Source organism: Ambystoma mexicanum, chromosome 6q, assembly GCF_040938575.1.
Source record: "Ambystoma mexicanum isolate Mex_15411 chromosome 6q, UKY_AmexF1_1, whole genome shotgun sequence".
Taxonomy (NCBI): domain Eukaryota; kingdom Metazoa; phylum Chordata; class Amphibia; order Caudata; family Ambystomatidae; genus Ambystoma; species Ambystoma mexicanum.
In genome coordinates this window covers 405,173,854-405,190,226 of record NC_090937.1, presented here as the reverse complement: position 1 = coordinate 405,190,226, position 16,373 = coordinate 405,173,854, and the positions used below count along the sequence as shown (strand labels likewise).

At 46.7% G+C, this 16,373-nt stretch overlaps 1 protein-coding gene across 1 annotated transcript in view; it reads left to right on the top strand.

Annotated features, from left to right (window-relative positions):
• Positions 1–16,373, top strand: part of MUSK (muscle associated receptor tyrosine kinase) — a 951,534-nt gene that overhangs the window by 700,229 nt on the left and 234,932 nt on the right. Inside the window, exon 7 of the mRNA XM_069630906.1 lies at positions 14,230–14,389. Within this exon, the coding sequence (XP_069487007.1) occupies positions 14,230–14,389 (160 nt within the window). The remainder of the gene's footprint in view (positions 1–14,229; positions 14,390–16,373) is intronic.

Below are 16,373 nucleotides of genomic sequence, written 5' to 3'. Positions count from 1 at the left end.
ATTTTTCCTTGCCATGTCCTGCAATGATGTACTATAGTCAGTTGTATTTCTGGCCATGGTTTTGCTTCCATTCCCACTACTTTCTTTAGTTGTTTCTGAACCCCTTCTGGGAGCCCTTGTACTAGTATATGATAAAATATGGCTGGTGTTTTGTCCCATTGTTCTCTAGTTTCCATGCGCCACTTCTCTTGGATATCCTGGATATAATCAACAGGATCCTCATTCTCACGCATGTTACGGGAAGTAATTGCTCCTATGTCTGATGTGTCTGGGTACTGTACTCTCAGTGCCTGCCATAGCGCATGTCTGCAGTTTGCAAATGGTGCCCCATCATGCGATGTGTTTGTTATTGTTACCCCATGGAATCCCGCTCTCTTCCAAATGTCATCCGCTCTATCCCCTAATATTGATATTAACAGGCCCTTCACGTCTCCTACTGCTAGTTTCTGTCCTGCGGTGTGTTTTTCCATTTCATATATCCACTTACCCGCACCTCTACTTAGTGATGGGAGCCTACATTTTATATTTTCTTTATCCGTATGCTTCCAAGGGACGTACTGTGGTCTAACCCCTCCTCTCTCCAACAATGGCATTAAGTTGTGTCTTGTGTCACCCTTTATGTTCCATAATATCGAGTCCTCACACCCCTCCTCTTCTTCCTGTTCCTTTACCTCTTCAATCTCGTCCTTATTACCCCTGCTCCTAACTCCTTCTCCATCCTTTCCCCTCTTTTCGTCATTTCCTGTGTTTAATGCGGGCGTGTTTATTTGTCTGTCTTGCCTGCGACTAGGGAGGTCTCTAAGCCGACATGCATAGGGTGTCAGTTCGTCCATGAATGGCGCGAGCTTTATTTTGTGCAGCGAGCGTGCGGTGGTTGAGCATGTAGGGTGTGATGGGGGAGGGCGTGATGGAGATGGTGATGGTGTGGTTTCATGGGTTTCTCTTTCCACTAGTCCTTTCACTCCCTCCTCACTTCTCTCCAGTTCCTCCCTTCTCCTACTGATCCATGGCGAGTCTATGTTTGTTCGAGTGAGGTATAGCTTATCTAAGCTTTCCCTTTCACTCTTCCTTCCTTCCCTCTCTACTCCCTCTTCCTCCTCACTACAAAAATCATTCATAAATGGTACCCCCCACTCTGCCTTTTTCCCTTTTATTGTTACGGTTTCTAAATCTATTAGGTCTATTTCTCCTTTTCCTTTGTTATCGACTGCTCCCCCTAGTGCTGATGTTGTTGCTACTTCTCTATTTCTATATACATCCCCCCATTTGTCACTCTCCCTACTCCTCCCTTCTCTTTCCCCTTCACTTCTCTCCTCCATCTCCCTACTATTTTCCTCCCTTTTCCTTTTCAATTCCTCCATTACTTCGTTGCTCATCTGTTCCAGTATCCTTTCATCCTCCTTCTTCCTTTCCCATTTCACCCTTTCTCTTTCTACTATACTTTCTATTACTTTCCCCTCTTCATATTTCTTAGCTGTCTCTGATAGTACCCTCCTCTTCCATATTTCCATTTCCTTTTCCTTTTCTTCTTCTTCCTTCTTCTTCTCTCTCAGCACTACTCTTGATACCCTGTCTGCTGCTGCTTTTACCCTTTCAGCTTCTCTCCTTTGCTCCGCATTTCGTTCCCTTAATTTTTCCAATTCGTTCTTACCTTCTTTCCTTTTCCTCACTCTCTCTCTTTCCTCCCTCTCAAGCTGTTTGATCAATTCATTCTGCTCATCCCTTAGCTTTGCTAATCTTTCCTCCAAAATCTCTTCCCTTTGCCGTAATAGCTCCTCCCCTCTCATTTCACTCTCTCTTGCACTATCCTTGTCTGTTCTTTTTACTACCTCCCTCTCTTCTCCAGTTAGTGAACCTCGTAATTTTAATAATATTTGTGCAGCTACCCACTCATCATTTCCTATCTCTACAGTCTGTTCTTCTCCAATCTTCCCCTCCCCCATTGGTATCTTCCTATGAGCCACATATGGTGGAGGGCTGTATGCCGGGTTCGAGTATCCTTCAGCCGCCCTTAACTGTCCTTCTATTTCTCCTAATTCTCTAAAAGGGTACAACCCTCCTCTCTCTGTTTTCACTCCCGGTGTTATGGGTATCTCGTTGCTTGGTTCCTTCTTTATGTCCTCTGATTTATCAATCTTTTCTCCTCCTTCTCCTCCGTTCCCTGTATTCTTTGTGCCTTCACGCCCCTTTTTCCCATCCTCTCCTTCTTTCTTAATCTCCTTTTCTTCCGGTGTTTCCCCCATAGTGAACATTCCATTTGGTCCTGGTCGGGACCCCTGGAACATCCTCCATAAATTAAACACCTCCACATGGTTTGCCAACTTCTTCCCCTTGTATGTATTGTGCAGATGGTTTAGCAGTGAATGTTGGGCATATGGATCGAAACTACCATTAGGCGGCCATGGTGTTAACATTTTGTTATCCGTCCACTGGGTCCACTCTATGCTGTACTTAATTAATTTCTCCCTATGGGGTGGCAGTGTGGTGCATATGTGTTGTAGTGGGGTAGTGAGGTTGTTCCCCCACCCTCCCGACCCTGTCCCGTGTGACATAGTGGCGCTCCACTTGTTACCCTTCCCCTCACTAGCAGTTTACAATATACAACCTTATATTGTTTACCTAGCCCCGCAAATGTGGGGACTTACGACAATCCTTTGACAGATTATGCACTAAAAAATTATAAAAAATAAATAAATAAATAAAATATGTATATATGTATATGATTTTATTTTGTATATTCCTTCCCTTACGGCCCCCTGCGGCCGAAGCGCACGTAGCCCCCTGCGGCTGTGTACCCTTTACGACGCTCTTATACAGTCGTCCTGTTTCCCCGTCTCCTCCCCCTTTTACACTTGCCGTGGCCGGCGTTCTCCGTGCGCAGCCACGCCTCTCTCCCCTTCTCCTTTTCCCGATCCACTCGTTTATCGTTTATCTCCGTGTCCGCTCCCTTATCATATTTCTCTTCCCCACTACTCTCAAAACCAAAGTTCCTCGTGCTCGCGATATCCTATTAAAGCCCTACTGGTGACGTCACCGATTTCTTCGAGCTACTGGTACATTCTTCATATGTTCTTTAAGTTCAAAATACACTTGCGACCTACCCCCGCTAACCCTACAGCTGTCTTCCTGTCACTCCTGGAACAAGGTAATCAAATCAATAATATAATCGGACTGCGCACACTGCGTCGCCTCGCGTGTGATACGCCCCTCAACAGGAGGGCTTAACCAGCCAATTATCTTCCGTATTGGGCAACTAGGCAACTAGCTACCGCCTACAGGGAAACGTCATCTACCTATCGAGTTTCTTGCTCGAACAATAGGGATCCTCGTCTACTCATTGATCAATAAATGCCAAATCGTAGGAAACCACACACACCCACCCTTACACGTAGTCGCGATTTAGGCCAATCAGTGTCTTACGAGCGGCCGCACGTGATGTTTTCGTGCTCCGCCCCCCTCTTCCGCGTAACATAGCCGACTGCTCTCGCACTCGTTTCGCTACCATTCATTCCATTGGCAACACTAAGTTGTTAGACCTTCGCCGTGCATCTGTACAACACCTCCCTCCTCCCTTATTTACTTCCTCCCTCTCCCTCACAATTTCACATTGCTTGTTGTGCGTGTCATGCTCACCAAGTTCTCTCGATGCAGGGCCGCTCGACTGCGTGCACCCCTCCAAGCGGCTCGCCATCTCCCCTCGTCTGGACCACGTCTGGACACTCGCCAACCGCGGGCGGGATACTTCTCAACCGGCTCCCGAGGGCCAATATCCGGATTGCGCTGTCCGGTCTTCTCGCAGCTCCGCGATGGTCCTGTAGTCCTCAGAAGGGGGCAACGGCAGAGGGGGCCGCGCCGCCGGGCCTCCTCGCAACGGGAGTGCCTGGAAAAAGTAAAAAAAATAAAAAGTCGATCTTAAACAGATCTCAGCAGTGCCTCCAACTTGTCGGGGGGAAATTCTGCCGGGGTCGGCCGGGCCGTCCGCAGACCTCCAGGCAGGGAGGCCCCAACTCCTCCCGTGTATATCCCAGATGAGATAGAGTATGAGACACACACAAGGAGCAAGGTGACTCTGCTGTTTATTAGACAAAACGGCAGGGATGGGTCAAGGAGCGTAGGCGTCCGTCCTGACACACACACAATCGTGGGGCTCGCAGGCCCTTTTTACTGTATTATGACGCGCTACTTGCGTCACTTCAGAAAGTTAACAAAAACCTATCGCCACTCTTAATTGGTTGCTCGAGTGGTAGGGTTAGTATAGCACACATAAAGAGAACACTGTTAGTGGACAAAGGGTAGTCAGGTGATATATCTGGGTCGTCCCTACAATTAGATACATGAGAATTGTTACATGAAGACTCCTGAGGATTGGTTAATATTACTGTCGTCAGTGATAGGAGCCCCATGTTCTGATTGGTGCGCCCGTGAGCCTCCCAGCCTGGGACCACCGCCGTTCCCAGCTCTCGGTGTACCTGCAATTTGCAACAATGTTTCATTATGGGTACGTGCAGACAATGTGAGGGTTTATTCATAGCTGGAAGGCTGACCGCTCCCACTGTCGCAGATGTCCATTGCCTTTCAAGTGTATCTGCCTGTGTCTCGTAGCGAGGGATCCAGACGCCTCTTTTCTCCTGGGTTTGGCACCTCGTCAGGTTCGGCTTGGTCACGTGGGGAGGGACCGTGTTTGAGGCAGAATTCTGCATAATTAATATTGCTTTTCCACTGTGTGTCTGGTTTAATTTGCAGGTGTGACCTTAACGTTGGTGCGCGGAGTGCGAGGTTGCAACATCGTGCCTTTGATGCTTTGCTCTTGGAATGTGGGTTTGCAACATTGCGACCTTGGCTGGTTGTTCCACCCGGCTCTTTCTGCAGGATCAGCAACTTGACTCTTGCTTTGTTAATGTCCACGGGAGCTCTTGTTTGAGGCCTACTTGGGCCTGGTGCATAAGTGGTCCGTTTGGTGCATAGGTGCTTTAGGTTATATTAGCATATAGTTCCATGACCAGTATTGTGTCTTCATTACACTTCTCATGGTGGTAACTGGTTTCAAGAGAAGCGTGAGCAAGCTTTGTAGATGAGTTCATGATGCGTCTTGCGTTTCTGCATTCTGAAAGCCTATGTAAAAATAATAAAGATGCATGTCCGTGAATATGCCTGTCGCCTAAGTCATAGCACTGAGTATATTCTTCATGTAGATCGGTGTGGGAATGTTCAATGTGTATATTTGTACAGATGTGCTTCCCGTTGTCTAGGTCGTCATGGCATCTCTAACGACGTGTAGATTTTAGTCTAGTTGGTCCGTGCCGCAGGCATCGGCATGGGCGGGGCGGGCTGCTGGGCAGGCAGATGGACACATCCGTATGTTCCAGTACCAGGGTATCTGGTCGTCTGGTAGATGGGCAAACTCTTCTCGTGGCGGGTGCTTGGGCCGTGAACCTTTAGGCCAAGCTCGAGAGGTGAAGGACGGGAGCCTGGTCTTCCATTCTCCCACTTCACTAGCATTTGTGGTATGGTCATCGCCCTATAGGCCAGTCCAAGCCTGCGGCTCATCCATAATGGGTCAGGGGGCGTCCACCCACTGGCCACCTCACCCATTATGGAGGAGCCAAGGAGACAGCCTAATGAAACACTGAGCACTCCCTCAGCTGCTTTTTCCAGCTGAGGGAGTGCTCCTGGGCTGGCTGAACTGTCCAAGGGAAACACTGTTTCCCTTCGACAGTTCATTTCTCCAGCCGCACATGCTCACCGAGTCATGCAACGCTGGGGGTGTTTTGCTTCGCCAGCATTGCATAGCTCATTGGAAATGCTGGCTGGGGCACTGCATGTATGTATGTGCGAGGGGGTGCTCCTGCGCCTCCTCGGACATACGGGCAGAGCAACTTGGAGCGGGGCATTTTAGAAACCACGCACAGGCCCCTGCAGAAGGTACGTTTATGGCGATTTCTTTTTTATTTAAATGTGTATGGATGTGTGTTGCTTGTGTTATGGGACTGTGGTGGAAGCAGGATGGGCAGCATCACTGGGATAGTGGTGGGAGTAGGCTGGGGAGAGTCCAGGGTCTGTACTGTGAATAGGGTGCTTCCTGTTAATACTCACAAAACAAAATGGATTTAAGATTTTGGACCATCAGGATTCTGGACCATCAGGATTCTGGACCGTCAGGATTCTGGACCATTGAATCGGATCTATCAGGGACTGACAGCTGGGCACATCGGAATGGACAGTGTCAGTAAGGCTCTCTGGTCGCAGCACGGCACAGGTCTGGACGGGATCTGCCCTTCTTGGTTCTGAAGATATTTCAATTCAGCAGGCAAGCATTAACAGCACGCCCAGCTGTATTATGATGCTTCCCTTAGACTTTTGGGTTTCTGTTCTAGAATTTGGGGCCTAACTGAGAATGTTTAAGCTTTGCAATAGGTCTTTGCTTTGCCCAGTTTCTGGAGTCTGTAACAAGGAATGTGTAGATTTCAGCAGCAGGGCGCTTCGCCAGCATCAGGAAAGTGAATGGATCTGTCTGTTTATGTGCTGTCAGCTGTCTCTATTAATGCTCTAAAATGACATCATAAAGGGGGTGTGTGGGCCGGTTTAGCTAATCTTGCCCCTTTGAGCTGGGATAGGGTCAACACTTCATCTCTGCCTTGCATTTGGGGTGATTGGATCAAAGCCGGCTGATGTCACATTTTATGATTTGCTTTACAGTCCTCAGAGACCTCCCTTTAGCCACTGGTCTCAAAATCAGATTTTACACTAAACACGCATTTCTACATTAGTCACCTTTATATAAATCAAACACAAAGATGCTATATTTTCTGTAGCATCTTTTCATCAAAATCTCGCAGACGGAGGATCTTGTTTTGTCCTTTTCGCTATGCATACAGTTTCCAAATTTTATGCAGCTTTCCACAAATGTGCGTGTTTAACATAGGGATAGGCGTGTCAATTTTCACAATTCTATCAGTGATTAAATTTTGCATAAAATCACATATCTTGCCATTCCTGTCCAGAACATGTCACACAGATCTGTCACCTCTTCACATGTGCAGCCAGAAATGAAATTAACAACTCTGTCATTTTTATATTTTTCACCATTTTGAATAGCAAGTTATAAGTCTTTCAAAATGTGTTCTTTGTTCATGTTTAGCAACAGATGGTCGTTTGGCTCTGCCTCTTTTTGTCTCCCTGCAGTCCAAGGCATCCCCCTCTGGGCTTGTTCCTTCCAAGAGAGTTTATGACTGCCTTCAAACCTCCAGTTTCCTGGGCTGCAACCTTGTCATTGTTCTTTTGCCTTCTGTAGACAAGATTCTGCTCTAACCTGCAATTACACCTCCCCATGAGTTTCTGCTGAAAGGAAGACCCTCCTTCTAGGAGACAAATCTGCTTTTCCAGTTTTTAGCAGCTTCAGCCAAACTGATTAACTTTTAAACCTATTAAAAGCCACATTTGTTGCATCAGATACAAATACATTTCTTTCTTGGCGTTAAAATCTGTGGAATCAAAAACACAACTAAAATCTGTTTTCCTTTTTGTCAACAATCCTGTTTATGTTTGCTAATTCAGCAGACTTTTTAGTTTTTGGTTATTTTACAGCTTTCTCAGTCCTCCTCTGACAGCTGTCATTCAGGCAGCCCCGGGTACTGCACCCAGATTTTGGCATGGAGGCTGTCAGTTTTCAGACTTTGTATGTTTCACAATGTTTCATTTGATACATGGATTTTAGCACCAGGCAAGATTGTGAATGTTGAAAAGTGATGTGTTATGGGCATTTTGTAGTTTTTGGGCAACAAAGCAAATGTCATTTGTAGGCACATTTTTGGGTTTTATTTCCAAAGTGCTGCTTCTTTCTCTGTGCACTCTGTTTGCTGGTCATGGGACCCACTGGCACATTTCTGCAGGGTGTGCTCTATTCCACTGCACATGCACCATTGGTGGCAGGTTGTGCATCCCTCTTTTTGTGTGCTGAAGCACACGGTTTTTGTAGGTTTTGTCAAACCGGATATTAAATTATGCCTCCTATTATAACGATGTGTATGTATATTGGCCTACGCCAAGTTGCTTAAAATTGTACGCGAATAACTGTCTACGGCAAGGTCTTGACCTTAGAAATTGATGTAAGCCGCCATCTTGAATCAAGCCTCCATTTTAGGTTAGAACCGCCATGTTGGGGTTTTTGTACAAAGTCACCCTGTAATCTAAAATGGCCGCCTCGTGTGCCCTTGTTCTTGCCTTAACCTCTCCAACCTCTGTAGGAGAGTAAATGTCCAACCTGCCTTCAGGCTACATGTTAGGGTCATGTAGACCTTGTCCTTTGTTGACCTCGGGAGCAGGGGATTACTTGAATTAGCAATGTTAAACTACAAGTATACAAGAACAGTAATGCTATCCAAATATAATATGTGAAACATTTGTTTGGTCTGTATTAAAACAGCATATAAAGAGTGTAAATGTTAAATTAAAGAATAATGAAGTGTGTTAGTAAATATATTCAAAAGTAAACCGCATGCACGAGATATGTAAATTAGGAAAGTGAACCTGGCGCGACCCTAGCCCAGTGTATAATTAACCTGTAAGAGGGCTGGACATCATTTTACAAATTGTATAAATGTGTCGATGTCCAGCTAGGAAATTCTGTTCACTGCTCACATTGAACCCTGCTGGTGGTCTCTGTGATGTATTGACGGCCAAATAGCTATTTGTGTACTTTGTTGAATACTGTTCAGTTTTGGAATAAAGATTTTGGGAATCTTTACAAGCCCGTGTCGGTGTATTTTCCTTTGCTTGGTGTAACAGCCGTAATATTGTATTTTTTTTCTGATTCCACAGTTTTTGTAGGTTTTTGACGCGCAAGATGGTTTTTGCCACCATTGTTGCTGTTTCTTTACCCATAACTGGCAGGGAGAGACCGCATAGCATAGCGGAGTGGGTCAATACATCCCACAGGTGTTAGAGTTAAGATTCGAGAGCAAATCTTCACGGATGTTCAGGAGAGCATTTTCCGTGCTTCTGGCAGCTCCAAAGCCAGACTGATGGTCATGAAGACAACCAACAGATTCAGTGTGGAGATTACGCTGGGAGATGTCCAGTTTCTCCAGGAGCTTGCCCAGGAAGGGAATGATGGAGATTGGGTGCTAGTTAGCCGGGCAAGAGGGATCGGCAGAGAGTTTCTTCAGAAGAAGTTGCACAAGGGAGTGCTTCAGGGGGGATGTGAAGACTCCAGTGGCGAAGGAGTGGTTGCAGAAGTCAGTCAGGGCAGGGGCCAGGGTGTCAATGTGGTCGTTGATGGTTTTGGAGGAACAGGGTGAACCTGTTTTGACAAGACTTTCATAGATCGGACTTGTCTAGAAACCTCGTCAGCGGAGAACAGGGGAAAGGTAGAGAAGGAGGGAGGAGAGGTGACTACAGAAGGGCCAGGGGAAGAGCAGGGAGTAGAGGGAGGGAGGGGAGAGGAGGAGAGTGAGGACAGGATGTCCTGACTTTTAGAGATAAAGTGTGAAGCCCGTGCCATGCAGAGGGCCTGGGAGGGGACAGGAGAGGTAGAGACTGCGGCAGTGTTGGCCAGTTCCTTGCAGATATTAAAGAGTTCAGCCGAGTTGTTAGATGCCACCGAGACGTAGGCTTGGATAAGAGCTCTTTTCTTGGTGAGGACAGAGAGCAGGTTTTGCCTTTGGAGCAGGCAGCAGGCCAGTTTGTCAGAGGATGTACAAGAAGCCCGCTATTTCCTCTCGGCCACCCTGCACTTGTGTTTAAGGGTGACGAGGTCTGAGTTGTACCAGGAGTTGCACTTGGCTTTGGGCTTCAGGCAGATTCTCATGACAGGGGCAAGGATATCAAGAGTATCAGATATAGCAGAGTGGAGCGTGGAGAGGGCTGTGTCAGGGTGAGAGTCAGCGAAAGGGGAGGGTGGAGGTGAGAAAGTGGCAGCTAAAGCCTCAACTGACACGCGCTTCATGGGTCGGATGACTGAGAAGGTGGGTGGCAGTGATGGAAGTGGCTTGGCCTGTGGGGTAGAGAGAGTGACATGGGAGGAAAGGAGAAAGTGATCACTCCAGGAGAGGTGAGTGGTGAGAGGGGCAGAAAGGGGAATGTCTGAGGAGATCAGAACATCCAGAGTGTGCCCTGCAGAGTGAGTCAGGACAGAAGGGAGAAAAGTGAGTGAGACATTTTCATGGGAAATTTTGGCCTGATGTACTGATTTACAGAGATATCATGCCATATGCAGAGCTGCTTAGGGCATATTGCCACCTACAAATTAACTCTATGGTTGAAGAATGGTAGGGACTGGGCGGTCTCTCTAAAAGAGAGCTCAGCCTCTTCTCATTCATGAATTTGTATTGCAAAGAGGCAGAAACAATTTTCCTTAAAGTCAGCAAGTTGCTCTATTTGAGACAAGATAAACACTGCGTTCTTATTGACAAGCTGAGTATCAGGTAAAAAGGAAATATCTATTAGACAAAAAACGATGGCAACCACAGTTGCATGCATTTAAAACATGTTGTATTAGCTCCAGTATATGTGATGTTAAAAAGAGCAATTGGATTTCTAAAGTATGACTAAGGTGAAAGGAAATAATTTGCAAAATATGCAATAGCAAAAGTATGTTCCAAATAGCTTTACCCAGCGTCTGATAAACTGATATGGCAGCCACTCTCTTTCTGTCTCTGTCTCTGTGTCTCTCTCGTTCTCCCTCTATGGGCCTCATTACACGCCAGGCGGTAAGGGTTTACCGGTACCGGTATTTTACCAGTACCGGTAAACCCTTACCGCCTTACTACGAGGTCCCTTTGCGGGTTGGGGAATTTAAGGCGTTTAAAACCAACCCGCAAAAGGACCAGGGAGCTAATTACGGTACCGCAATTTGCGGTACCGTAATTATCGCCTTCCCCATTCCCCTAGAGCCCTATGGGGCAAAAATGGGAATGGGGAAGGGCAATGGGGGAAGGGGGAATTACCGCCCCACCAACCTTGGAATAGGGTGGTAATTCCCCTTTCCACCAAGGCGGTGCCGATATTTTACCGGCATGGACCAAGGTGCTAAGAGCACCTTGGTCCACCGCCATCCGTGTAATGAGGCCCTATGTCTTTGTCTCTTTTTGTATGTGAGTGAGAGTCACATTGGCATGTGTGTGCTTGCTAGAGCCACCCCGGCCGTTGTTGACAGGTGTGTGACGAGAGGTAACAAAACACAGATGTCTGGAGAAGGTGTGTGGACTATGGTTTTGTTTTTTAAACGTAGCTACGGCAAAAACAAAAAAATGAATCATGTAATTGTACTAACATTGGGTCTTTTCAAAATGTCACAATGTTCTTTTCTAACCATGACTTCCTTAAATATTTTTGTCATAATACAAATGTTACGCTTGTCTTCCTGAGCAAGGTACATTAGCAAAACCTACAAAAAACATGAACATTATTTTCTCATAGAAGGTTATGGTTCCAGGAGGCACAGTCTGGCGCACTCCTATTATACTCTCATGAAAAAGCGGAAAAGAGACACCGACAACCCATGAGGATTCCAGCCTGCTATGCCTAACAGCAAAGAGAATTTCAATGACCACAGATCTTTCTATTTGTCAAATTTGTCTGTGATAAAGTGGTTGCATACTTGAATCACTAAGCACACAATGCACACCTGGTGCTCTTCTAACATTTCACATCCTTCACCCTAACATTAAGGTGCTTGTCACATTGATCTTTAGATACTCATTCTGACCCACCCAGTATTTGGTTGTGATGATAGAACATTAGCAATATCAGCCAGCTGACCAGAGACATTGGACCTCATTACAAGTTTGCCGTTCTGGAAACACCGATGCCGGTAAGCTTATCGGCACTGCTGTTTCGGGCTCAGAACTAAGAGGCTGCTGGCGGCTGCCGTTACACCTGCCAGGTCTGACCCTGGCTAAAGGAACGCAACTCGCCAGCAGACTTTGACGTAAGCACCGGCACTGTTGCGCAGAGTGCCGGTGCTTCCGTCCTCCCCATTCCCATTGAGTCCTATGGGACTCGAATGGGGAGTAACAATTACCGCCGCCTGACTTACCCGACCGCTGGGGGTGTAATGTCCCGGCTATTGTGGCAAGTCAGGAGGCGGTAATTCATCATGAGTCCGGAGGCAGCCAGCCAGTTTTACTGGCACGGCTACCGCCGGTCTCGTAATGAGGGCCATTGCTTTCTTTCCCTGTGCAGACATTTTGCAGGGTCCCATGGTAAGGTGGGCTATAAACAGGCTCGGTTTTCAATGCACAGACATCCTAAGAGAATACTTTATATAGGTTATTGTCTTAGTCAATGGTGGTCAACCTGTGGCTCTCAGGTGTTGTGACCTGCAAATCTCATGACTCCTCACAATTGACCATCATGGTACGCTTTGATGGGAGTCGTGGGCCAACACATTTAGATGAACGTGGTTTGCCCATCACTATTCTAAAAGGTTGCAAACTAAATTTCAAAATGCCAAGGTTGCAGTAGCAAGAGCCCCCATAGCCCCCATAAGCCAAAGCAGCCGCTGTGTTCAGATTCTGTGAGGCTTGGAAGCTCTGTAAAGATTTTGCCATGGATATGGGAATCCATCTGCCCTGGAATAAACCAGTATTTTGCCTTGTTTACCCATGTGTTGAGCTCAACTGAAACCTTGGTTTTAGGGGCTAAAATGCTACTTTCGCCAAAGTATCACTGGCTTTGCAAAGTGCCATGCCCGTGTTGCCCGTGTTGTCAGGTGTTATACACGAATGCCACATGTAGCCAAAAGCACAGGCTAAAATGAATATACTTAGAACTTGATTGCACCAATTATGCCATTACTTGCTCGCTTTGCATTGATATGTTAATTCCAGAGGATGGGACAATGTTATAAGTTCCCAAATTGAATTTTAGAATAGGAACAAATCTAACTTAAAAGTGTATTTCTAGTGAACTAAGTATCCTGCAAAAGCTGCCACATAGTTTGTTAATTGTATTTCTTTTAGCATGCAACAGTAGGTCTGCATGCTCTTAGTAATTTGCAACGTAGGAATATTAAAGTGTATTTCTCTGCACTGGGGCAAAGGTGTCACCCCCCCATACCTCCCTCCAGAGATGCTGAAGGACAGCTGATACTGCTTGAAGTAAAAGGCCAGGCTGCCATTCTTGTGTCCCTTTCTAAACAACAAATACGGCTGTAAACTAGGAAATACCAGAACTGACTCATAACGCTCCAGATATGGGTTGCTTTCTGATGAAATTCTTGACCCCAAATCAGAGGCCTCAAACCTCTGAATAATGCTAAATAAGTGCCTTTAATGGCAGCCACGGCAGCAACATCGGGAATGAAATATAAATGTGCCCGTCCTGGTGAATTGGTGGATACTGTTGCATGACAAATGAAACAATGAGGATGTGGGGCCATGAATTGTAGTGTGGGACAGGGTTGTTTGTCCCCCCAACTTTTGTGGCACCCCATTTTGTCCCACTCATTTTGCAGGCGCCCCTTTCATTTAGATGTGATGTCCCCCCAACATTTTTAGCAAAGTTACTCCACTGTGTGTGTCTGAATATTTGGTACATGGTCTGGTGCTTGCGATATATTGATCGCTGGCACAGAAGACTGCATAGAAAAGCCTGATGACTGCCGAGGCCGAGTCTCGCGCCAGTCCACACATGAGTGTGCGGAGTCGGCCCCTTCCTCAGTGGCCCAGAAGAGAGGAGTTGCGGGCATGGCGGACAGTTTAGTCTGTATGTAAGAATGTAGGTAGGTATGTCTGGATGTGTGTGTGTGTTAGTTTGGGGGTGCGGAGAGCAGGTAGGTGTGCATGTATGTTGATGTCTGTGTTTGGGGGCGCAATGCTTAGGGTGGGGAGCGAAAGGAATGTTTGGTGGTGAACCCCCCCTGATGAAAACAGAATTCCGCCAGAGGAGGGGGTGTGGGGAGGAAATAGGCACTCGAAGGCCGTTTCAAAAATAGCCCTTCAACCGTCAGGATTCAGAAAGAGAACCGAATATTCGAGCTCAAAGATGCGTTGGCGTAATCCACAAGCATCATGCGTCTGGCGCAATAGCCATTTTTTTCCTTTGTATAGAGATATTCTGAAATGTGGGCCACCAACATGTCATCACAGCACGAAAACATAATTCCCTTTCTTCTGTAGCAGTGCTTTTCAATGGGTGGGGTCCTGCATTGGAAGCAACCCTGTACCAAAACAACGGGTTTACTATCTAGGACTGACATATCATTTCTCGTCGTCTTCCATCACAATGCAGGTTCCTACAGAGGCGTTGCAAGAAAGCATCAAGGAAGGCGTCATCACGTCCAAACTGCAAGTGTACGTCACCAGGCCCGGGCTCTTCACTTGCATGGCCGACAACAAGCACAGCGGGAGCTTCGGCACGGCAAAGGCTGGAGCAACAATCAGCATTTCAGGTAGAGTCCTTTGCCATGTTCCTAGATGGGGTATCATTGACACCTTCTCAGATAGCATTCCCATAATGTATTATTGTACCTAAATGCTGAGCTCTGTGAAATTCTATGCAAATACGCCAAGCATACTCATCCTTAGCACTTAAGGGGTTAAACATTAATAATAGGTTTGCCATTATTGCAAAGGTGAGTTCATTCTGCAGGCGGACGATATGGGAAGCTGTATTTTGTGTTATCGTTCATTTTCTTGTGGATTTGGGCTTGGTTGGAGGGATGCCCACTAATTCTATGCTGCGGGGACCCTCCGCGTTCCGTTCCAGCAATATGTTGATGGCGCCTAGATTTATCTGAAACGGCTCAGTCCACTAGCTCCACTCCTGATTACGGTCCATTGATAACGCATTGATGCAATACAGCCTCAGATTCACAATTCCTTATGTTTCATCCATTGCTAAAAGTGGAGGGCACCTCACCGTAGTTCAAAAGTGGAAGAGTGACTAATCCACCTCTGTTCAGTTGTGTCACAATATAACACACCCTAATCAAATAAATCAACAACTATGAATGGAAGATACACATGTTACAGAGAAATAGGACCTCATTACGACCCTGGCGCTAATGGGTTAACGGCGCCGTAAAAGTCTGCTGCGCCGTTAACCCATTAGTGCCTAATTACGAGGTCCCTTTGCGGGACCTGACCTTAACGGCTGGTCTAGACCAGCTGTTAAAGTAGGGACCCGCAAAGGGACCTTCGCGGTAAGTATGGTACCACAATTTGCGGTACCATACTTAGCGCCTTCGCCATTCCCATTATGCCCCATGGGGCAAAAATGGGAATGGGGAAGGGCCATGGGAAACTGGGAAATACCGCCCCGCCAACCTTGGAATGGGGCGGTATTTCCCCATTTCACCATGGTGGACACGTTATGATACCGGCACCAACCATGGTGCTAATAGCGCCATGGTTTAGCGCTGGTATCGTAATGAGGGCCATAGATTCAACTGCAGCTGTAGCCAAGGTCAGCATACATCACCAGCAAATTGTTTTGTCAAACACATTGTCGTGATTTTCTTTTTAATTCAAAGATTGTGTATGCATTTAATCTGTGATTTTCGCTTTGTGTCCTAGATATTGTGTGCTGCAGCATCCTTTCTGACAAATGCATTCCTTGACCTATAACGTCAAGGGTTTCCTACGGCCCGCGCCACCCTCATGGGGCCATGCAGTGTTAAGCCTTCTGGGAATAATCGGAATCTCTTCCCTAACCGTCTTCCTCTTGCTCGTTCTTTTCCCTGTTATGTCCTCTCCCCATTCTTCTACCCTGCCTTTACCCTGCCATCCCAGGTCTGAGAATGTGTTTTTCCCTTTCACTCAGACGAACAAATGCTGGGCTCTGTAATATGGAAAGGCCTATGATAACCTGGATTTCATTTGGCAAACCATCAATCCGGGGTGGGCAGGTTATCACTCTCATATTGTCATTAACCAAGAGTGTTATTTGAACCGTTGCTAGAAGAGTACACTTTCGAACACCACTCAAGACCATAGGCCACCACGTCACCCCTGTGCCATCTGACTTGCTAGACACCGTCCACCCCTCTCCTCCCCACCACCCTGTACAGCTGTACCCCCCTCTGTGCCCCTCTGTACCCTACCCCCGCTCTTTATCTGTTCTGTTGTTACCTCTGAAAAACACTATGTTATACATCTGTACTGCTCTATTCCTCTATAAAGTGCTCTATTGTGTATCCGCATTGTACCATATACCACATACCTCTGTAAAGCGCTCCATTGCTTCTCGCGGCAGGTCCGAGCTCAATAAATACCATAATAATAATAGCCATAGAGTGAGATAACCTGCTTTCAAAGTCTTCTATTGGCTTAGGTCATAGCATTTGGTGCATCGTCTAGGTTACCCTGATTGACAGTAACCCAGAATCTCCCAATAGACCAGAGTATTTTCTGGAACCTTTCTAAGCCCCCTTC